The sequence below is a fragment of the Stegastes partitus genome, unplaced genomic scaffold, assembly GCF_000690725.1.
Source record: "Stegastes partitus isolate 25-593 unplaced genomic scaffold, Stegastes_partitus-1.0.2 Scaffold1625, whole genome shotgun sequence".
Lineage (NCBI taxonomy): Eukaryota > Metazoa > Chordata > Actinopteri > Pomacentridae > Stegastes > Stegastes partitus.
Genome location: NW_007579356.1, coordinates 16,892 through 41,030, shown reverse-complemented (window position 1 = coordinate 41,030; position 24,139 = coordinate 16,892). Strand labels below are relative to the sequence as shown.

Sequence of the window (24,139 nt, the reverse complement as noted above, 5' to 3'; positions counted from 1 at the left end):
AAAATATTCTTCACAGTGATAGCATATGAGGATCATTTCTAGTGCCACAAAGAACTATTCTTTAAGTAGCCCCCAAAAGTGCCTTAAAGAATCATCAAAAAATGGTTCAGCACATGGCACCTTAAATGGTGCTACTTTGGCAACAATAGGTTCTTTCAGGAACCATTTTCAGGATAGTTCTTTGTGGACACATCTGGTTTACTTTTAATGTCAGATTTGGTTATCATTTAAGTAATTGTTAGGTAAAAGTTAAATGTGAAAATTTGCTGCTTTTCTGGCTCTTTTCTGTTATAATACATTTAATATTTGAGAGTCTAGACAGACGAAACAAAACAATCACCCAGGTTGGGATACGGGACGTTGTGGTGAACATTTCGTATTGTTTTCTGGATTAAATAATTGATTGATAATGAAAATATTCATTAGTTGCAGCTCTAATTTTATGTAATTACCTGCACCAAAATACAAACAAAAACCCTTTGTTGCTTTAAATAACTATATAAAGTACATGTAGAACCATCCCCTAAATAAAAAGGTTCTTCAGTTGGTAATGGGGCTTTGAAGAATCATTTAAGAAGCAGCTTGTTTCTGAGAGTAGTGGAGCAGAGGATAGCTTGGGTGTGAGGTAATGACATCGGTTCTCTATACGTGTAAAAACTGGTTATTTATCCACTTTGGATATGTGTCAGTCTCATCCATATTTCTGTCATTCCAAATATTATTATTATTATTATTAAAAGATTACGGGCAATTGCTAGTGATTATGTGCATTTCCCCTCAAAGTTTGCATGACTGATGTCTTGCATTAAAACCTCCACAAGTGAACCGTTGGGTCCTTGCTAATTCTCCATCTGGATTCAGGGATAAAAAAAAAGGTGGTGAACAGATTGAACTATGTACTCACCACAGAAAGTGTCACTCCTCCACTGCCTGACAGGCAACTGAGCTGCTTGGCAGGCAGCAGCATAAGACGCGACAGAACTGCAAAATGCTGAGTAGTGTCCGCTGTATGAGCAGGTATCTGCTGCACAGCTGTGGAAGTAAGGCTGGGGACTTAACACTGAAGCACAGTCTGCAAATGGCCCTAACTCATTTAACAACACCTCGCAAAAATCGCTGCCTTCAAAAAGCTTTTGTGCCTCAATGGGACAACGCTTGGATCTGGTCGGACAGCGAGACCTGCAGCTCTCTGCCTGAGATCTCCACTCTAGAGTATTTTGGGCGAGCTCTCCAGTGGGCATCACTTGTGGGTCACTGTTGGCGTTTCCACAAAGACCAGAGACAGTGGAGCTATAATTGCTGGGCAGGACCACCAACAGAGAGCCAGTGTTGTAGACAACGAGCTGTAGCCCCGCATCAGTTTAAATGATGAGAGATGAAGGCGAGCTGTGGGCATTTACACGTCCTGATTGGTGAGAATACGGCAAGTGCTTATATGGTCCATCAACCTAAGACTAAGGACAAACAAAAACACATTAGAATTACATACAGAGGTTCATTTTTAAGACGGTGCCAATGAAGTACTCACCACAATCTTTCTTGGGTCGTCTTTTCCTACCACCACCTGCAAACCATAGACTGAGAGTGTTAAGGTGAGGCTATGAGAAAACCTAACTTGCATCAGACATCGTGATACTAAATGGCGTTACTCCAGTTAGGTTGGTTGCAACCAAAGAATACATGCAGCTGTCCCTGAAGTCAAACTCATGTCCGTCAAACGTTGTAAAACGCAGCCCAGTGACGACGGTGCAGTTCAGAGGTTTCTCAGGTTGGCATACTCTCCCCGTGATGCAGCTGCTTGCAGATCATTCCTCCGGGGCACCGGTCAGGTCTGCAGCTGACCTCTCCAGCAGCCGGTCCACAGACACAGAGCTGACCACAGTTGTCGGGAAGTTGAGTTGAGGTTGTGGTATTTAGATCTGGAGTCTCTGCAGCCACTATGATGTGGACGCCCACAACCCTCTGGACTCCTGAGGAAACCAGGGTTACCAAAGCAGCCCTGAACACAGACCTACACACACAAGAACGCTGAACGTTGGTGACACAGATGATTTAGAAAGCATTTAATGAAAAGCTACAGAAAGGGAAGAGCAAATACCTAATTACTAAATGTATACTCAACTTTTGATTTTAATATAAAAAGTGTTTACTCTCTTCTGTATTCGTGCTGGTTTGACTTTATTTGGTTTAAAACTAATTTCTTTGGTTTATTTCTGGATTATTGCTGTAATTTTGAGTCATTAGCAAGCTGTAATTTTTTTTGTGTTTCTCTGTTTTAATCTATTGATGTATATGTGAAGCGAGAAACCAACTTTGTACTTTTGAAAAGATTTAAAGAAAACAAACCTTTATGCAAATAGTGACATCGTGTTCACAGTTTGGCGGACAGGCTGAGCGACACGTCTTGTAGTGGCTGTTTTAATTGCATTGTATTGCACTCTACTAGATGACTACTCACCAAATGCCACTTTGCTGTTGTAGGCATCGCTGGCTTCGTCACAGACTACGGAATAGAAATTTATAGCCTGCTCAAGAGCCTTTGACGCTTCATGATGCATGCGGTTGGCAACACAAGTTTTGTAGAAGGAATCTGGATCCACACGACTGTGACAGCGGGCTATCGGACCGTTTTGATTCAACAGCTTTGCACACAGTTTAAAGTGATCAGACACAACCTCTGATGCAAAATCTGCAGGCAATCCCTCCTCATCTAGTTTTTTGCTTACAGCCAGTGCAGCAGTTCTGGTCCCCATCAAAGAGCCGGTAAGCCTGAGCGAGCTCCACACTTGTCTTAATCGGAGGGGAACCGGGAGCAGTTGCGGGATATTCATCTTGAGGATCGCCATTAAAATTGCCACACAGCCCATAAACCTTGCCCTTGTAGTGTGGATCCAGTGTGATCAGCACAGTGGAGTTCCAGTCGAAAGTCAGTTTTCAGCAGGACTTCGCCTTCTTTTTGGGAAACCTGGAGCTTACGCCGCATTAGATTAACAGGAATATAAGTCACTTTACCATTAACCTGAAAATAAAAGAGAGGAGTCATTAGGAAGTTAAACCTGAGCAGCTTCCTCATTCACAAAATGACTTCTACTTACAAGTGTGCTGCCCTTTTCACCACTGAGCTGGATGATGAACCCATAAGCTTTCACAGTCACCACCTGCGTGGAGGATTCAGCTCTGCCGCCACTGCAGTCATTTTTCTTGGACACGCTGAAAGCTGTCAGACCACATGCTGCCCCTCTGCTGGCTGCGAGCAGGTTCCCTCAACGTTATATTGGAAACCATCAAAGGTGTGGTAGCGCTGGCCTCCCCAGACCCAGCACAGACCCCGGTGGCTCTCACAAACAGGCTCACCGTCGCTCAGGTAGCATTTTTCTGTTTCACCGCATTTTCCTTCACAAGGATCTGTGGTTTGCTCTGCTAAGAGAATATTAATATTAACATCATAAAAAGTAATAAACGCACCAGCAACAAATCCGCTTCTGAAAAGGTTTCTTAAACTTAAATGCTCACCATCTTTACGACGGTCCATAATTCCATCGGTAACTATACAGCTGTGCAGTGGAGGACACGAGTAGATGAGGGGAGGCCCACAAGTGCAGTTAACTGTACAGTTCTGTAAAAGTTTGCTCTCAGAGGCCTGAAAATAAAGAAACATAAAAACAGACAATAAAAATTAACTGGAGAAGTTTACTGAAGATGAAAAATATTAATTTGAACAATATTCTTCCATACTATCTTGTAACCTCATGGCCTGATTGAAGTAAATGTATAGAACTAGTTGAATTAACTCTTTAATTACACAAAAATAATCCCACCTGACCCCCTCAGAATCAGCAGATGTTGTTTTTGTGCAATAACTTTAGCATGTTTTCTGAAGCCATGCACATTTTTGCCTTCACACTATGAATATTTTTAGAGTTATAAGCCCTCGAAATACACAACTTGCATTATTGGGGGGGTTAAAGTACATGAGATGGCCACATGGAATTGTAAGGGATGAAAAACATGTAGGAGCTGTTTTATAAACTGCAACCAATTCTATATTCACTTCAGGTGTCACTATCTAAAGACCAAATCTTACTGTTTCAGCCCATTTTTTTCTATAACCTTTTTCTCTATAGTTTCAAAAGCAAAACTTCACTAATGTTATTTTTGACAGAGTAATAGAAACAAGCATTGTTACCCTGGATTATAATTCAATCGGAGAAAACCTGGAAAAAGTGGATTTGGTTGGGTTAATAAGGGCCATGTTCAGGGCTGAAAAACAAATTTGAATTCTGTTGCTACCTGCAACCAATTCAATTTCACATCATCTCTAGTGTCACATCTAAAACCAAAATCTTGGCAAAGTTGGTTGTGGAGTTCCCCCACCATAACCAAATTGTAGCATCGATATTTATTTATTTATTTGTTTGTTTGTTCCTTTCATGAAGGTAGACAACATAATTTGTACGTAAATGCACTCTACATTTTCAAATCAACACCTCCATGATTGGAAAGGAGCAGCAAGAAGAAAAAAAATTGTGTATTTGCCTGCCCCCTATTTGAACAAATGAAATGAAAAAACAAAAAAAAGAAAGAAAAGATGGTCCCATATCACATACAGTTGATTTTCAGTAACCTACCCAATTACCACTTTGATTATAAATATATCATAGAGTGTATCATAGCTGCAAAATTGCACCAGTTTAAAGTCTATGGCACAGAGTAGCAGAAAGAAGCATCGGCACCCTGGATGTGTGATCTGTTTTCTAATAACTCCCTTGAGAAAACCTTTAAAAGTGCATTTTGGTAAAGGGGTCAGGTTAGCATGTGGGACAGGTGGCTGATTAAAGCAAGCTCATCTTCTAGCCATGATTCTTTCTGTGTCACAACAATTTTATATGATCAGTCGTATTAGAAAATTGCATTCACTCTGGAGTCAGGTGGGAGCTTATTTCAGGTTAATTCTATATGAAATGAGCTTATTCTCTGAGTAGAATGCACACAAAATAGTATTTCTGACCCTAAAGCTCCTCCCATTCTGCACGCAGCCACGTTGCCCTGCTGGTACGCAGGCACGGCCATCATAAAGGCGTCCCGTATCACACTGGCAGCCTTCCTCGCAGTCCCGGGGGCACCGCGCCGCCTCGCTAATCTCAGGACACAGCGAGGAGCGAGCGTTGGCACATTGGCTGCAGTGGCTGAATTGAGGACATTGATAAGCTGTAAAACAAACAAACATCAGAGTTAATCAGTGTAATAGTTTAGTGTTGTTTAAATGTCATGGAAAAAACAATAAACAGTGAATCAGGCTTACCGCAGCCTGCTGTGTTCATTCAGAGGTCAACCGCTCCTCCTGCCCACTTACACGCCGCCTCGTAGGCCGACAGCATGTCGCACAGGGCCTAGTGTTGTCCCTCTGCAGAGCAAAGAGCTTTCATGCACAATGAGTAGTATTTTTGCGGGCGCACTAAATGGTGGCAGGAGGAGAACGGCCCTCTGGGATGCGTGAGGACGGGTCAGGGGTGAAGCCGGGCGTGGGCGACTGACAAGTTTGACAGGTTCCGTCACATGTGTCTCTGCAGGACGAGTCAACATCAAACGGCTTCCACGACGGCCCAAATATGTCAGGATCGGAGGTCACGGTGCCGCTGGGCAGCTGCAGGTCATCTGAGGGGGTCATCGTTGTAGTTCCCACAGAGGCCGCAGGTTGTCTGATGGTAGATGTCTGAGATCTTGACCAGAATGGGATTTCGTAGGTCGGACATCGGCTCAGTTGACCGTGGGACCTTGATGCTTATCCATCCATTATTTTTCTCGTGTACAGTGATGTTGTTTTGGGAGAATGGCAGGTTCTCATAGACTCCATTTACCTGGAAGCAGAAGGTATGCTTAAAGAGGTGCACAAATTCACCGGTGTGAAGTCATTACACGAATTCCCACGTAAAGATCTTGACGTCTTAATATGCATTTTATTGACTTGCAGGTATATCTGCCTGCCCCGACTGTGGTTGCCTCTTGCTGCTATCAAAACCGGCTCCACATCCACTTTCTTTAGTCTGCACCAAGGTGTAGTTACATGAACCATAAAATTCAAAGTCCTTTCCGTCAAATGTAGAGTACTGGGATCCATCAGTGTTGCGCTGTGCCGCTCTGGGTTTTGGGTGGCAACCTTGAACACCCCCGATGATCTTACACTCCTCATCCTCACCACAGGAAACGTTACGACAAGCCACGTGTCCCCCGGCGTGACATAAGCAGCTTTGTTTGCACGAGGACACCTCCTGCCCTGCCTTCAGGTATTCACCGTGGTGAAAAGCAGCCACAGTTTTCTGGACTGACACACATGTTGCCACTGTGAACTAAACCTGATTCACAGAGGCAGTTCTCTCCCGGTGCTTAGAGGCAACTCGACTAGTGTTGTTCTGCCAGCCGAGGCACAGGCCAACAGAGGCGGAACTCGTGTTGTAGCTGGTACTGGAGGGACAGGACGGGTCTGCGGAGATACAGAGAGACACCAGTCACTTAGGGCAGGAGGACAGGAAAGTGTTGTAAAGGTTAGGGTTGACCGGTGATGCATTAGTACCATCTAGTGGCCCGATGGCACCTGAAAGGTTGTGGCCTCAATATTAATAGGACAGCATCTAATTTACCCTACAATTTTCAGCTTCCTTTAAATACACAAGGAAGCAAACTTTACAGTAAATACCTACAGGCGTATATCTGATGTGAATGCAAATTATCTCCGCTCTCTTTTCCTTGTGTTTTTGTCCCCCGATCAATATCAACAATCTAAACATGATGAAATGTTATGTGCTCGTAGAGGCATCTGCAATCTCTCCATATTTCATTTGCTGTGCAATGATGCCGAACCCCAAACAGCACCGTTACAATTGTAGGAGGATATTAATTTAATTCACTCGCACAACAGACAGAGCTGGGAGCACATTAACACTCACAGCAGAATCCAGGACTCCTCCAGGCATAAACTGGAGCCTTGCGGGAAAAGCAGACGGCAGTATAATCTGCCAGGGAATGACACAGCGCGGGCTGGAGACCTCCGTGGAGACACAGGTCACTGACGCAGCGCTTGTAAAAGCTGGAGGGGTCCACTTTGCCATGACAGTGTCTGAATGGTCCATTAACTTCTAGAATCTTCCTGCAAGCCTCTGGGTCAGAGAAGCGGGCCAGATCTGCAGATGAACACTCTGGACAACTTCCACCCAGACAGCCCTCCACACACGCCAAAGGATTCTGCCCACTTCTCCAAAGCTTTCCAAACAGCTCAGGACTGAGGTGCTGCTGTGTGCCGTTGAGGTCAATCTGCAGGGTCAGAGTTGAAGTTGCCGCACAAGCCGCAGGTAGAATTAGCATATTTTTTTTAGAAAGACTCACGATTCCATCTGTGCTGAGGCTAAATTCAAAGCCAGTGTCTGTGTAAATGTAAGTGTGCAGGTGCAATGAGAAAGCCAGTGCAGAAGGGCTGAAGTGACAGGGCATGTTCCTCTTGACACCGTTGACCTGTAGGGGGTGCCAAAATTGCATGTGAGAAGAGAGTTTGGTTTGTCCATGATGAGATTTTATTCCAATGCCAAAAACTGGTGATTCAACCAGATTCAAGCACTCACCTCTATGTTCTCAGTGTTTTCGCTGTTTAGCTTCACGATTACACCGCTCACATTGACCAGGACATGAAGTGCCGACTCAGCATCTGTCTGAACCCAAATGGCATCCAGGCCTTGGTTCTGTCCGCACACGCCCAGTAACTGATACTGACAGGTGCCACGGAAGTCATAATCGCATCGATCGAAGGTGATTACGTGTTGACTGGTGTACACGCACGTCTGTTTGAGGTCGTGCACGCAGCTTCTGACTCCACCTTCGAGGCCGCAGCATTCGTCGGAGCCGCAGGAGTCCGAGTGGCACCGAATCTGGTGGGTGTTGGGGTCAGTGTATGGTGCATCTCTCGTCAGCCCAGTAGGTCTGGTTGCTGCTGTAATGGTTGCCGTCGTGACTGCAGCCACACTGGGACAAGGGCACGCAGGTGTCGCCATCCAGGACGAACCCCGGGTCACACAGGCAGGTTTCCATACAGGGCAGGGGGGCAGGGGGTTGACCTGGATGGGTCCTCGCAGGTGGCAGGGCAGGCTGTGCCGCAGGACTCGTGGTGGCTGTTCGGTTTGCAGGACGTGGGTGATAAGCGAGAAGGAGAATGATGCACACATCAGCTTCTAAATATGCTGTCATCATGTACATATGTTGTAAGAGGAGAAGTTGTTGGACTGTTAAAGTATAATGAGTAGGATTTAAGGAAGGTGTCAGTGTAGTCGTGTGTGAAAGCATATTTGCTTGACGAAAAAAAAAAAAAAAAAAAGAGGAGAGAACACCTGTAATCACCGGATTGTGTCGAATTCTCACAGACGTTTTAAGTAAAGCAAATTCACTCACGGCAGAAGGTGCTGTTCCTCCACTTGCTGATCTGAATTGCAGCTTTCTGGCAGGCAGCAGCCTCCAACATGGAGCAGAGGGCCCTCTGAGTGTCATCACTAGAGCACAGGTCAAATATACTCAATGTCGAGGAGATTTTAGTGTAGTTCACAACCTCCTTGCACGGGTGGAAAGGACTTTGAGGTGACCACAAGTAGGTCTCATGTAGAGAGATCCATTTATTTGCCACATTTCTATCCTGTAGCTGTTGAGCAGAGCAGCGTGGGCATGTCTCCCCACAATCTGCTGCACACTGAGCCTCTCCTGCAGAAACTCTCCAGCTCCAGCCAAAGGCAGCAGCATTAACAGTCGCTCCCTGTGGGGTCCTGAAGTCGTCTTCTTTGATGCCATTATTATTCCCACACATCCCGTGGACTTGTGTTTTATTAGACAGGAGGATTGCGGCAATATGAGAGCAGTCGTATTTAACTCGGATGCCCAGATTAGTGTCCACAACAACAAACACGCCACTTTGATGAATCCTCACAAGTCCAAACTGTAGAGTCACAGGAAGCTGCATTTTCTTGTTATTTACCTGAGGAGAAAACACAAACATGATGTGGATGTGTTATTGTAGAATGTGTTTTTCTGGTGAAATTTTTATCCCTTGTATTTTGAGTTCATCTACATTGTGTCAAAGCAACAACAAAAGTGATGCACATTTATGGCCAATTTGAAGAAATTTTTCAGTTGACTGGTATCTTGCCTTACAATGTAAAAACAATATATTAAAAAAGGGAAAACTATAAAAATAAGAATGTAAATAAAGGAAAATACAATAATTTTTATGATTAAAATACATTTTCTAGGCTTACATTTTTTATTTTAAAGTTATTTTTTTGGGGCCTTTTTTTTTTTTTTTATTATATAAGACTGTCAAGTAAGAGAGACAGGAAAGTGGGAAGGACTTGCAGGAAAGGTCCATGAGTGGGACTCGAACCCATGGCTGCTGCATCGGGGACTACAGCCTCCTGTACTTGGGTCACCAGCTCAACCAGTTGAGGTATCACGGTGCCCTCTAGGCTTAGCTTTTATGTAAACTTTAAGAACGAATCACATTATTTGTTGTCACTAATTGTATCTAATTTACACAGATTTACAGTATTAAACTTGAATCTAACAGCTTTATCCATCATTAAAGACAGACGAAGCAAGATTTGTAAAATGATGATGAATTTGTAAAAGTATTTTCATAATACTTCTATCAAAGGGTTTAATTTTTCTTTTTTTTTGTTTTATGGTGATTCACATTTACATTGATTCTCGTTGTCATTTTACACTTTACATGTAAATTCACTGGATATTTTTGTAATTTTATTTATTTGATGTTGTTCAAAAATACTGGAAAAAAAATCTGTGACATAAAAAATGGAAGTTCCATAAAATTATAGATTTATTTATTTATGTTTTACCAGGGGCTGCAACGTGGCGCAGTTGGTTAGCACTGTTGCCTCGCAGCAAGAAGGTTGCCGGTTCGCGTCCCGGTGGGGCCACCGGAATCTTTCTATGTGGAGTTTGCATGTTCTCTCCGTGCAGCGTGGGTTCTCTCTGGGTTCTCCAGCTTCCTCCCACACAGTCCAAAAACATGTTGAGGTTAATTGGTGATTGTAAATTGTCCGTAGGTGTGAATGTGAGTGTGCTTGGTTGTCTGTCTCTAAGTGTAGCCCTGTGATAGACTGGTGACCTGTCCAGGGTGTCCCCTGCCTTCACCCTAAGTCAGCTGGGATAGACTCCAGCCCCCCGCGACCCTCGTGAGGATTAAGCGGTGTATAGATAATGGATGGATGTTTTACCAGTGTATAATAAAACCGAATAACAAACTGAAAGTAAAGCCAGAACTGTGCAAGTTCAAACTTACCCAAACAGAACCTTCTTCTGCTCTGTAGATATTGTCTTTAGCCACTTTCACATGAATAGCTTTGAAAGAGGAAGCCTGGTTGAAGGTTCTGTCTTTCTGTACGCCGACCCACAATGCATTGTTCTCACTGGCATCATTGGTTTTTTTTTGGATCAGAGTGTAAGTGCAGTTTCCTTGAAACTCAAACACTTGTCCATCAAAAGTGTCGTAATGGGCGCCTCCCAGCACCCAACACTGAGACTGGCTCTGGACACAAGTCTCTCCATTCTCACAAGTTGTAATATTATTATCTGAAAGAATAAGGGGAACAAGTATTAAATCATAGGCACTTTAGGTAAAGCAGAACTTGTTGCACTGCTGTAAATAAAGCAAATGGATTGGGTAAAGTTCATAAATTAGCAGAGTAGTTGGTTTAAGAGAAAATATTCTATTTTCAAGCAGAGAGAGAGAGAGAGAGAGAGAGAGAGAGAAAAGCCTAATTAGTTGGATGGCAATAAATGTAAATACACATTCAATCTTTGGTGGCACATCACATTAAAATTTAATGTTAGAGGCAAAGTAAAATGATAAAAAAAAAGGGGCCATTATTACTTATGTTTGATAAGCGGTACAATAACGCTGAAGCCTGAAGGCAGACGAGACAATTTAAGCACATAATGGACTACTCAAAAAGGTCAGGGGTCAACCTCATTGTAGGTAAAATGACAAGACACAGACAAAACAAAAAAACATCTTGTGGTTTGTACAACATTGCAAAACAGCCCTGACTGAAAAACAAAGTGACAAAATTTGATGAAATAAAACGGGTGGTGCATCTGAGCGAATGACAGTTAGTCTATGAGTAAATGTCACCCAACCCAGCAGAACCAGCTATGCCTACCTTCCCTTGAACAGCCCCAGGTGTTGTTAAGGGTGCAGCTCTCTCCCTCGGGGCAAGAAGCTGGCTCACAGCACATGGTGGCGGTGGCAGTGCAAGCTACAGCGCTCGGAGCATCCCTCAGCCCACGATATCGCCCCAATCTACAGACAACAGTGAGTCACTGTGTGCATTACACAACTGTTCTCTAAACAGGCCAGCAAACAAACAACTCAGGATAACACAAAGGCTCAGGATTTTGCAATTAGTCATGTGTCACATGTGCAGGTGAGGCATATGTACGTTTGGCCGGGATTTTAATGAGTCATTTTTAACTGTGTTTTTAAAGGTAACAACAAAGACATGTCACTGTGCCACCAACTGTGCTCCTCACTGAGCCAGCAGTGCAGGTGGAAAACACGTCGTCAGTGAACCAGCAGGTTTATCACAGGTTAAACAATCAGCAAGTTTGTGGCCACATTAGCTGAAAAACACCAAATCTATACAATTTTGTAGAGCCAGAAGCTGTTAAAACTGAAAGAATCATGAAAGCTTTCCAACAGTCTATGACCAAATCATGAGTTACACACAGCTTCCATTAGAGTGTTAATAAAATCTAGTCTTCAAATCTTGATATTTCTTCAAAATTACTGTTTTAGATGCCTTATGTAAATATTTGCCAAAAATAAGCCATCCATAAACCAAATTCTGCCCTCCTCAACACAACTGTGAAGCCATCAAGGACTCAGCTGTGACCAATATGACAAAAAATTCTGGGACTTTTTAACTGAAGTGGACTGAACTGCATGTTGTGTTTACACAGAGCAGATGGGGGAAAAGAATTAAAAATCAAAAATACAAGTTGTATAATATATGTAGAGCCACTATTTTTTCCACCCCGAAGTACCGACAAACACCTGCAGGCACAACATGTTGTATATGTTGATTCATTTTTGTTTCCTCCCCAAATTTTGTAAAAATAGAAAACAAATTCAACTTATTTCTGCATAATTTAGAGCATTGCAACTACACTACACTGCACAGCAGACATCCTCTACTTCTAGTCTTGGTTGTGCTGTTTCCATAGAGCTGCAGGACTGCATATCTCAGTGAAAAATGAGCCCACGTTGAGTAAAAATGTAACTAGAGAAGAAAAAAATAAATGCTTAAGGTTCAGAGGATTAAACTGCTATAAAGTTAATAATGTGTGGCTACTCACCTCATAGTAGTGGCCACGGTAGAAGCAACCACATTGACTCAGATTTGGTGCAACCATTTCCACTCTGCATGTATCCAGAGTTGCACTGACACCCTTCATAACAGGGCCAGGGGCAGGGGATATCGGATAAAATACCACAGGACTCAGGGCATGCATCAACACATATATTGTAGTGAGAGTTTTCAGGGCATGAAAGCGCTGTGGGAGGGGGGGGAGAGAGAGAGAGAGAGAGAGAAAACTGAGTTTATATACTGAACAGAGTTGAACTAGCCTTACATCACTCTGGCAACTTCACTGTATAGAGCTTGCCAGAGTTTGAGCAAGTACAACAGCAGCATGTGTGCAGACCTGTTTGATTTATATGCACTGGCACACCATGACAAACTAATGAAACAACACATGTACATGTAAGAGACTCAGGATTAATTATACTCACAGCACTTCTCACCCCTCCATGGTTTGACCTTAGCACCTGCCTCCTGGCATGCAAACGTGTACTCTCTCATCCTGCTGCAAAACAATTCTTCACTCCCATCAGACATACACAAGTCATTCACACCGTTCTGAAAGAAGGGCTGCGGCTCTACGACGGAGCGACAGCCGCTGAATGCTCGTGCCGCAGCAAGCAACGTGCCACCAGAGGTTATCAGATGCAAATGCGGCTGCCATGGTAGAGTTGCACAGTGAACATTCCTCAGAGCAGTTCATTCCAGGAGGTGAAAGTGACCAGGAAGATGCAAACAGGGAAGCATCACTTGCAAAACTACCATCCTTTTTGGTCATGAGTTGCAACAGCTCTGACATTTCCGCACAAGCCGCACATTTTTTTTTTTTTATGGAAGGCAGGAGTTATGATTAGTATCAGATTATGCCCGCCGTACGTGACAATGACCCCATTGTCTACAACAACACGAGTCAGCATGCTGGAATGCAGGACTGCCACATGAGCCAGTTGGACAGGAAGACCCCTCAGAACACCATCAACCTGGAAAATGTTAATTTTGATGGTTATAGTTTAAGTACACTAAACAGTTTGTTTGTAAATGTGCAGCTACTTACCTTTACTTTTCCCAAATGTTTCTAACGACATATTCACTCCATGGACCCTGAGGTGCAACTGACCTCGCTGGATGATAACAACGGGGTGAGACTCTTCCTCATCACAAACCTGTGATAGAACATAACGGCAGCTTCCCACATTAAAGTCAAAGCTGTGCCCATCATAACTCCTGAAGTGTCTGCCACCCATGACTGTGCATTTAACAGGCTGTAATGTGTGGCGTGCCCTCTGGCCGTCTTGGATGGCACATTTTTGTTCCGTTTGGACACGTGAAGTTAATGCATTGCACTGTGTTGTGGCCCACGCAGACACAATGCTGCTGACAGCTCTCATCGGGGTAGAAGCTCTCGTGGATTTCGTGGTAAACACCACACTGAGAGTTCGGTACGCATTTGCCGCCGCTGTGGAAAAACCCAGGTTTGCAGAAACAGCCTTCTTTGCATTTTAGTGCTCGAGGACTTGGGTCTTCTGCACAGTCAGGTGGTATTCACTGTTAGGTGGACAAGAGAGATCTAGGAAGGAAAGAGGAGATAATTATTTAAAACATTGCAATTCTGTACAAATCCTTTAAAAAAATAAATAAATTAACACTTACTACAAAAGCTGGAACTCCTCCATTCATCCACTATGGCTCCCATTTCTTGACAAACAGCAACATAGTTAGACAGACTCTGACACGAGGTAGCCTGGTTGCCATAACAGAGATCATGAACACAGTTATCATAGAAATCTTGTACATCAACTATTTTGTGGCGGCTCTGGAATGCTTCATTTGTATCCAGTAACCGTCCACAAAAATCTTTCCCCTGATAAAGAGCCATATCTTGTGAACTGCAACGTGACATGTTGATAGGTGCATCCACACATTCCTGTTCACTGCTGGTTCTCCAGTAGCTAATGGCCTGATCGATATCAGATCCATCCTCGGGCATCAGATCATCCTGTGGATCGGTGTTAAAGTTTCCACACAGGCCACAGAGAGTACCAGAGTAGGAATGTGAACGGTGGGTACATGAGAGCTGTACGTCACAATAACTCCAAAGTCAGCCTCTGTAGTCTTTGACTGTCCGACCATGTACGGCTTGACTCGACTCAAAATAAACGGAAAACACAGCAGCAGACCATTTACCTGAAAGAAACAGACACTGCAGATAAAACAGTATGTCTAAATGTATTGAAGCAAATAAATGAACCTACCTTCACTTTATTACTCCAATCATGTGACAGCTCAGTGGAAAAACCAGAGACGATCATTTTGACATAGCGAAAGGAAGCATTGGCTCCGTCCTTCATCTGGTTCTGGATCTCCTCATTAAAGTCTTCCGAGCCTCCCCAGGAAGGACAATGAGAAGTCAGCAGGGATGTACAGTTGACATCAAAGTTACGCCCATCAAAGGTGGTATAGTGAGTATTTCCTTTGGCGACGCACATCCCAGGAGCGTCCACGTGACAACCCAGGACTCCATTCAGAACCTTGCACACGCCGCCTTCCAGGCAAGGAGACTGAGCACACAGAACCTTTTTGGACTTAGGCTGGCAGACGCATTTTTCCTGGCACTGTTCGCCAATCCAGAAGTTCTCTTTGGGGAGATAGTAGGAACCTTGGTGAACACGACCACACTCGCTCTGTGGTACACAGTTTCCACCACTCAGCAGATATCCCCTGTTGCACTGACAGGACTCCACACATGGCAGCTCGCAGTTATGATGGGCCTCTGGGTTACTGCAGGTAGCTGGGCGGGCAGAACCACAAATTTCATAGTGGCTGTTCAGCGGACATGTCATACCTGGTAAAAAAAAAAAACAACCCACACACACACACTTTTAGTATTTTCTTTTTCAGAGAACACTATTATTTCCGAGAAGTATTTTAAAACTTACTGCACTTGGAGATTGTTCTCCAGTTTTGGATTCTGGCCCCAAGCTTCTGGCAAATGTTGACATAAGCTGTCAAGACCTTGCACATAGAAGAGGCTGCTCCGTTCAGACACAAGCTGTCAATACAACTACGAACAAATGGCTCAGGATCAACGTATGGGTGGCAATTTGCAAAAGGTCCACCTCTCCACCGCAGTCGAGTGCAGCCAATCTCAATGGGGTTGCCTTTAGCTCCAGGAAAAGTCTTGGTTTGGCTTCGGCTGCATGACGCGTCAACACCGCAGTCTTCAACACAGGAGCCGGTATCACCCTTCAGCACCCATGGGAGGGTAAAATCCACAGCCTTGGTCTTATCAGTGCTATCAGAAGAAGTTATACCCCCAGGGGAGCTGTTATTTGCATTTCCACACAAACCGCACAAGGTCCCATACAACACTGGGCCAACTTCAACCTGAAGAAGGTGCTTCCAGTCATACTGCAGAGAGATTCCAACATTGGTGTCTCATATGACACCGGAGCCACTCGGATATAAGTTGAGGTCCCCATTCCTCAAGGTGAGGGGCAGGTTCCTCCTCAGCCCGTCAATCTGAGTTTAAAGAAGAGAATAAACCATGTAAACAGCTACAAATAGTGAAGATTTCCTTTATATAAGTTATTATTACTTACCCTAACATGATTTTTGTCATCTCTAGCGATGGCAATATGAAAGCCCAGGATGCTAATGTGCACTGTGTGGATGGTGGAGACAGCAGCACTGTTCAAATATGCTCTGGCTATATTAATCTGAAGTGGAACAGAACTGTTTAAGCCAGGACAGGTAGTCTGAACTAAAGTGTAGTTACAGTTTCCCCCGTAGGACAAAATCCCTTCCATTAAATGTGCGAAAAAAAGAGTCGCCCCATGCAGAGCGCACTTTAGCTCTCAAAGAACAGAGTGGTTTTCTACTTTCGAGAGAGCACTTCCGTTTGTGACCACAGTGTAGCTCTTCACAAGAAGCTGCAGCGAAAAGAAAAAAAAAAGTTTACAAGAAATGCCATCAATTACGAAACATGTAATGTACAGTCCCTCAAAAAGCTGCAATACATACTTTTCTCACACGCTGCTGGATAAAGTTGTGTGTTCATGCTGCTCAGGTCCTTAATCAGGGTGTGTGTGTGAAGAGAACCGGGCTCTGAATTATCAGGCAGATTAGTAAAGGTGGGCTCCTGGGACAATTTAACATCAGACTTTAAATCGTCTGTGTTAATACTCTTATCTTCCCACTGACTCATATCACTTGAATCCAACATAAGCACAGGCTGACAGATATCATCTACAGAAGGCAGCACTGTGAGAGTTGAAGGACGCTGTCCGTCGTACTGTCTGATGTAAACAAGCTGAAGAGGGCTGTCATTAGTGATGTGGATGCTATCTGAAGATGTAACTGGGATGACCTTCATAACACTCCCCAACAACAGACACAATCCTTCTCCAAGTGTCTGTGATGACGTCCAAATCAGAGCTGACGCAAGCCATCGCCAGCAGGAAACTGGAACCCATTCCTGTGTCCGTCAGTGGAGGGATAACGTAATCAAAACCCCAGCGAATGACTGGGTTTTAATTCAGCAAAGCCATACAAGCAACCCCCAGGTGAATGTGTGGAGCAGGTGAAGCCAACAACAACACCGACAGCTTCTTGGGAGTTTAGCTCTGAGCCGGAGAAGCTGGTGTTGCTCTGGAGGTAAACACTCTGCAGAACCCCCTAAATATAGCTTAAGGACACTACCCCTGGGGTACACGCTGCCTTTAAAGAGCACTTCCCCCGAGAGGAAGATATCCACTGATGTGCCGCGGTCGGAGCTGGTGATCACCATCTGGCTGACAGCAGTCTGGTCAGGGAACTGAGGGGTAATGGGGTAGTAGCTTGTCCCCCAGGACGACACATCATTAAGGAGGCTGTGGTCGCAGCTGGTCCGGGTACAGAATGAAGCAAGGACTTGTTGGCCGGCCGCACAGACGTCACACTGAGGACGTGGGAAGAGTAATCGCTGGTGATTCCCGCTGACGACGGCAGGAGGATTGTCTTCGACTGGTTAGCGGAGATGAAGATGTGCTGCTTGAAGCTACTTTCCAGAACCTCCACAGTAACTGCAGTCCAAACATCGGCAGCTGTGATCGCTACTTGATGACTAACATTTACTGTAGGGCCATTATAGGGAGGAAACATCATCAGAAACCTCCTACCAGGACTGGCCACAGACAGGCCTGCAAGGGAGAATATAAAATTGAGTTACGCTTTTTATTCAATATAAAACATTTGAATATGCTCCAGCATCACAACTGCAGGAAATGTGCATACAGAGTGAGCAGTAACATGATTAACAAACAAAGATGAACTACCCTGACAGCAGCAGATGATTTTATAACTGCAAAACAACACACTGGCACTAAAGTGATTACAGTACAGCTATTCACTGAGTGAGTTTCACAATATGCACAGCAAGTGTACTTGCAGAACAGATAAAAAAAAACCGGGTGGTGTCATATTTCAACACGCTCAGCAGCCAATGACGAACGGCGTCTAGTTCCTGAGTACACCTGTATTAATGTGCACACACACAGGCAGTTTCCATGCTAACCAGGATCTTGGCGTGGGAGCAACAACATACCAGCACTGTACAGAAACTACTCTGAACAACAGCCTTTTTAAACGTAAGTTCATCTTTCAGTCAATACTCTCGATGTGGGTTACTTGTTTAAAAAGTGCTGTATTGTTATTTTACATATCTTCAAGTTTACATTGTATGGATTATTGTTGCAAAAACTTGAAAAAACTTTCCAACACAAAGTCATATGATAATATTTTGACAAATGCTAACTGATTGCTGGTGTAATGCACAAGTTAATGCATGCGAAAGACAGCCGAAGACTGAACTCACAGTTCCCTTCAGCGCTGCACAGATTACTATCTCAAGTTGTTTTAAGGGGTGAGACATAGCTGCACGTCAGTCACTCAAAACTAGGCAAACAGAACTGCTGAAGGTAGAGACACACTAATGCAACCTGAGTGCACAGAGCACTAACATGCTGAAAACTAGTCAGGTTTTGCTCTGGTGTTTGTGCAAATCTAGATTTCCTAAAGCTTGGCCAGCACCTGCACAGCCAACGAACCAAACCACTTACCAAATCCTAAGAGGCACAAGTGGAGCAGCAGCGCAACATGCATTGAACCAAGACAACTTAAACTGTTATCTTTTCCCTACTATTAATATATTTCAGACTGTTTACGTCACTTGGAAAACACCCCAAAAAATAAACATCTATTGAGCTGCTTGCTGCAAAAAAGAAAAAGAAAGCAGGTAACACACATTTGATTGCACACCTGTGGCCATTATGAGCCTGTCAGTCAGCAATGTGTCGTCATTCGTGGACCAATTAGGCTGCAGCTGAAGTCACCTGCACCGAGTCAGAGACCTCGTGTTACAACTTGTGGGTCCAGTTAACACAATAGTTACAAAATTGTTGCGAGTTGTTATTCGTCATAGATGATCTGTGCAATACCAGGAAACTTGCCTTGACAGCTGTTACGCGCAAACACGGAAGGTGTTTTCCGCAGAGCAGTTAAAAACTCGACTCAGGGACCAGCGGGGCAGTTAAGTGTTAAATGAGGTGGCTGTGAATCCCCCTTTGTAGCTGAGAAGTAAAGTCGCCCTGAAGTTAGTTTGCCCACGCAGCAGTCAGCTTTCCTGTTAACGCTGTGGCTCATCACATCAACAGACAACAGCGGTGAGTGTGTCACTTTTCAGATCAGAGGTCAAAAAAAGAGAGGATATCATCATAAAACCTTGATTTCTACAAACGGAGTCCACATTTTGCAGCAGATCTGACTTTCCCCTGCGTTGGTATGTAGTTGAAATGTTGCTACAAATGGAATGCAATCCACAAATACTACAAATGGGCTTTTTTTGGTTTTCTTTCTCTGCACTCTGCTTGCATCTTTTTTTTTTTTTTCTCAGTCCATATGTAGATTTTCTGACTTAAAAAAAACACTCTGCAGTTCTCTGAGCCTGACTTTAAACAACAGCAGTTGTGTTTGTTATACAGTCTAAGTCAATGTCAATAACTTTTTATTTTATCAGTTCAAATGTGCAGACTGCTTTCTAAAAAGAAACAGGTGCTTTCAAAAACCTGACTTGGCACCAGACAGTGCCTCTTATCTCACATCCTGTGCGTGCGGTTGTTATAACATTCAGACAGACAGTGAGCTTTTAAAGTGCCCTTTTTGCCTTAAAATTAGTCTACAAATTCCCATCTCTGCTTTTATTAATCAAGCTACTTAGGATAGCAGGAGGTGGAGCGGGAGCACTAAATCTTGCTTCTGTTTTTATTTTTTTTTTTTTTAAATGACGTGTTTCTTTCAGGAAGCTGCGTTTCAGACAGATTGGATTTTGAAAACGCTTGATGTGACTGGGATAGGTCCTGTGATAGTGCTGTTAACAAAACAAAGAACAACAGCTTTGTCTCCATCTGATAAAAAGTAAACCTGAGGTGTACGTGCCCAGAGCCCTGTTTGTCCTTATTCTAGGCTGTTGATGTTTTGGTCAGGTTGGAAATACCTGCATCGTGGTGCAACTACAGAATCATATCTGCCTCATTTCTCGTGTGTGTGTGTGTGTGTGTCACGGGTTTTTGTAGTGTTACACACATGCTCATCGAGCAGAGGAGGGGGCAGACAAATACAGGATATGGGTCTCTGAGACGGTAGTGTGTCATTGTAAGACGCACTCATATCCTCTGAGTTATACGAACCCTTTCTCAGTTGCCATACTCATTGTTGGATCGCTGGTATGCATGACACCAACTGAGGTACTGTGAGTTTTGCTTTTTATTTTATTTTTTTGTTTATCTTATTAGTTTCCTTGTCACTTTGTTTGCGGTCCAGTGGGATAGCAGAGTGTGTTATGTTATAGGGAGGGGAGGGAAAAAAAAAGAAAATTTGCATCAACCTCACTTAGGTAAACAGCAGCTGTAGTGATGCCAAAGCTGAGTAAACATTTCAATAAGAATATTTTCTGTCTTCACTGAACCAGAATAAGCATCCACTTTTAGGAAATTGAATGGCAATGAATAACAAATGATCTAAGTGCTTCCCCCACCTCCCCTCCTCACTCACTCTTTTTTCCTTATTGTTGTGCTTTTTAAAGCAGCTTTGTCATAAAGTTTGTCCTCACTCGTACTCCTCTCTCTTTTTCCTACTTGTACGTGTTTTCTCATGCTCTCTCAAGGCCGCAACCAGCCTGATCTCTTTACCCATTAGTGATTATTATCAGTGGTGTCAAAGTCTTGTCAGTGGTGCACTGTGGTTGAGCAGGGGGGCTGTTATCTGTGCACGCAGATAAGAAAACAGATAGCAGTGCTCGGCGCAGTTCTGCAATTCTGTTTATGCACATAAAGCCAACCTCTGTTTGTGTATTTTGTTGATATAGATTGGATTAGAAGAAGTGCAGGGCGTTCATTCAGCCTCAGCCCTGGTAAACAAGATTTAGGTGTTCTTAGGTCTGCTAACATGGCCAGACAGGTATGAGGTTCAGGGTTAATCCTGTCAGTGGAAAACTGCATTTAGGGGGAACAAAAACAAGACATATTCCCCCTCCAGCAACACTATAGTAAATGCCTGACTTGCAGCAGCGCACTGTAGTTTTCATGATTTGTTGATTTCTTCATTTACTGTCTCTGATCTTTGCATCTGTAGCCAGGAGGCAGCTGGCCCGTCTAGTTTATAAGCGAGCCACTGGTTATTATACGTTGCAAATTGGGTGTGGTATAAAAGAGCGAATTCGGTCGCCATTCAAATGCACGAGAATATATTACCCAATTTGAAAAATAATACAGGCGTCAGGAGCCATTTTGATGCAGAGGCAGCGGACTGGGTTGATAAATATTTCCAAATTGGATCAGCTTATTATTTCACCCAAAGCGACTCTGAAAAGCAAATTGGATACAGAAGGGGATTTTATTTGCAGCTTCTTAGGTTGGTTGCGTTTGGAGATTTACTTCAGCTATTCAAGAGGCCAGAACAGCACACACTACACTCCCTCTCCAATCAGCCTCAGTTGCATGATTAACATCTTGTCTCCCCCCCCCGATATAATCAACCAGAATAGTTCTTGATGTTCTGCCATTTTAGTTGGAGGATAATCTCGCTGTAGGCCGGGTTGTACCTGTGCTGCTGAACATGGGGAACATTTGTCTAGTAGAATGCAATATGGATTGACTATGTTTTTTTAGGCGATTAATAACCAATATTAGGAACTGATCATGGTGTCAAAATTCAGCAAACTCCAACACAAAACTTAACTGAAATGTCTTTTACAGATGGAAGGTTTCAGCTGCATCAGAACCAAAGTGATGCATGTTATCGGAAATCTAAAAAAAAATAAATAAAACTACACATAATCCTAAAAAAAAAAGGCTAAACATTGGTTTCAATAATCATCTAAACTGGTAATCGTTCAATGTTGGTTATCAACAATCAGCTTAGAATTAATATTAAACCACTGCCACCGCCGTTTTTGTTATTTCCTCTGCGGTTCTTAGCAGAACCACACTTCATGCTGCAATAAGCTCCCAATTCCTCTCTCGCTGTATCCATCATCATTAGGCATCAAGACTCCTTGTTTCTCCTCCTTCTTGAGTGATAATTTAATTTGGATCTTCTGTCGACTTTACGTACACAGCTTATGTAAAAAAAATAAAATAACAGTGCCTCAGAAAATGTTTTCGGCCATCTGGTGTGGACATAATTTATTTCATGTATTGGATTATTATTACACTTTCTCACATCTTTGAGAAGATGCTCTAATTATTTAAGGATAAAATTCAGACAAAGTTATCAGCGCTGTTGTGTAGACTTTGTAGAAGAAAACAACAGGTGTTCTAATAATTATTTCCAAAACTGAGATGACAGCATGTACAGATTTCTAAAGCGAGGTCCTTTTAAAAACCTGATTTTGAGAAGTAGGTGAAGCTGATGCTCTCGTAATGCTCCCACATCTGTTTTTTTTTCACTTCCATCATTCACCTAATTTGGTAAGTGGAATCTCCCGCCACAGAGACGGGCACACACCACTTCCTTAAATTGTAGGAAACGGTAAGTCACTATGTGCTCAGAGGAGCGCTGGTGTCCCTCAGAGCCCAAGTTCGATAGTCTGCACCTCGGTTCTTTCCACATAGTCATTAACTACAAAGGAAACAAAAACACAATGTGCATGGCTAACAATGAAAAGGCACCTACATGTGTGGCATAAAGGTCGACAGAGAAGGCTCTCCTCCTTGTACAGTATCAAACATCGCACGAGCGAGCGCTGGTTCCTGATCCCAAGCCTATTTCGGTGGCTAAATCGGAGCAAAGGGCCTTCATTCAGGACTGGAGGGAAGTTCATTCCCATGATTTAAAAATATCAACATCCATATCTTGTTGGAAACAGCTGGGGCTTTGTTTGACGAGCTCACAAACATCTGCGTTTCACATTTAAGTGGTGCTAACCGAGAGCGGAGGTTGGGTTTTGTTTTGGGCCTCGTGCCACGAGGAAGTTGTGAGGTTTTTTTTTTTTTTTTTTTTTTTTTTTTTTTTTTTTTTTTTTTTTTTTTTTTTTTTTTTTTTTTAACCCCCCCCCCCCCCCCCCGTCAAGAACAACAACACACACAAAGAAATCGCAGCTAATATAAGTGTGTCGACTTGGTCTCTGTGATAAGATTAAAGTGACAGATGAGTGTGTGTTCCAGTGAAATTGGGCTCATATTTTTCTCTCTCTCAATTAGCATGACAAGAATATTGCTTAACAGAATGCAATAAACAACAACAAAAGTGCAGATTTATTTGACTCCTTTTTGTTTTTGCCAGTAAAAATCCATCTCTTGCTCAACAACTGGCATGGCGCTCGGGTTTCGCGTAGGGAGGGGAAAATGTTGAATAGACACTTGTTGCCAGTTGAGTGTGTCAGAACTCTCAGAACTTTTTTCTGCTGAGCATTATGGGAAATAAGTTTGTCATCCTGACCCTCTTGCCTCCACCTGTTTCAGATTACACATCGAGATTAGTGTGCTCGCATTTAAACTAGTTAAAACAGGACTGGTTGGAGTGGAATTTTCGACTTTTTTTTCCACTGACTAGCAATATGTGATCCTGAAACTCAAAGTGCCAGACGAGGCTCCAATAATAGACAGCGTTTCTGCTTTCCATCACAGCCTGTCTTCTAAACCGAAACACCAAGATTTCACACACATCAATGACGGAATATTAATAGCAGATATTTTTAAACTTCTTTCTCTCTCTCTCTCTCTCTCTCCACAGCATTTGAAGATGATGCGATTGCTGTTCCTGTGTCTGCTGCTACTGCTGCCAGCTGCTTCTGGTACGTTCTCATCTCGGTGATGCTTTCAGGTGATAAACATCTAATCAGGGCCTGTGCATTCGCGCCTGGCGTGGTTTTTTTCCCTCCTCAACTATATGTGAACGGCCCTGTGCTGGATTTAATGTATGCAGTTGAGTTTCACGATCACCTAAAAGAGGAACGAAGCAAAGTGTTCACACATACAGTATAAGAATAACAGAACATGCACGGTGAGATTCACAAGAAGGCTAGAAGATGTCAGAAAAGGACCAGATGTGTTAAATGCAACTGTGCAATTAAACTTACTTTGGTAATATTCTGTGTGAATATTGACACTGAAAAAGCTGTAAGGACTGTGAATGTATTATAACTTTGGACTGTTTTTTGTTTTTTTTGCAGCTGTTTCAGAAGATAGCGAAGGATC

At 43.3% G+C, this 24,139-nt stretch overlaps 1 protein-coding gene across 1 annotated transcript; it reads right to left on the bottom strand.

Moving 5' to 3' along the window:
• Positions 1 to 5,651: 5,651 nt before the first annotated feature.
• Positions 5,652 to 12,940, bottom strand: LOC103371670 (IgGFc-binding protein-like). Its single transcript, XM_008301069.1, has 9 exons — positions 12,842 to 12,940; positions 12,406 to 12,603; positions 11,211 to 11,350; positions 10,331 to 10,620; positions 7,614 to 8,156; positions 7,381 to 7,506; positions 6,945 to 7,308; positions 6,354 to 6,481; positions 5,652 to 5,858 (listed from the first exon to the last, which is right to left on the bottom strand). The coding sequence occupies exons 2-9, from the start codon at positions 12,408 to 12,410 to the stop codon at positions 5,652 to 5,654; spliced, it is 1,803 nt and encodes a 600-aa protein (XP_008299291.1). The 5' UTR covers positions 12,411 to 12,603; positions 12,842 to 12,940.
• Between the last annotated feature and the right edge of the window lie 11,199 nt (positions 12,941 to 24,139).

Coding starts and splice junctions, on each gene's coding strand:
- LOC103371670 (XM_008301069.1), bottom strand. Junction 10,621..11,210: donor CTGGGGCTGTTCAAGGGAAG/GTAGGCATAGCT, acceptor TTATTCTTTCAG/ATAATAATATTACAACTTGT. Junction 8,157..10,330: donor CAGAAGAAGGTTCTGTTTGG/GTAAGTTTGAAC, acceptor CAAACCGAACAG/CCACCACGAGTCCTGCGGCA.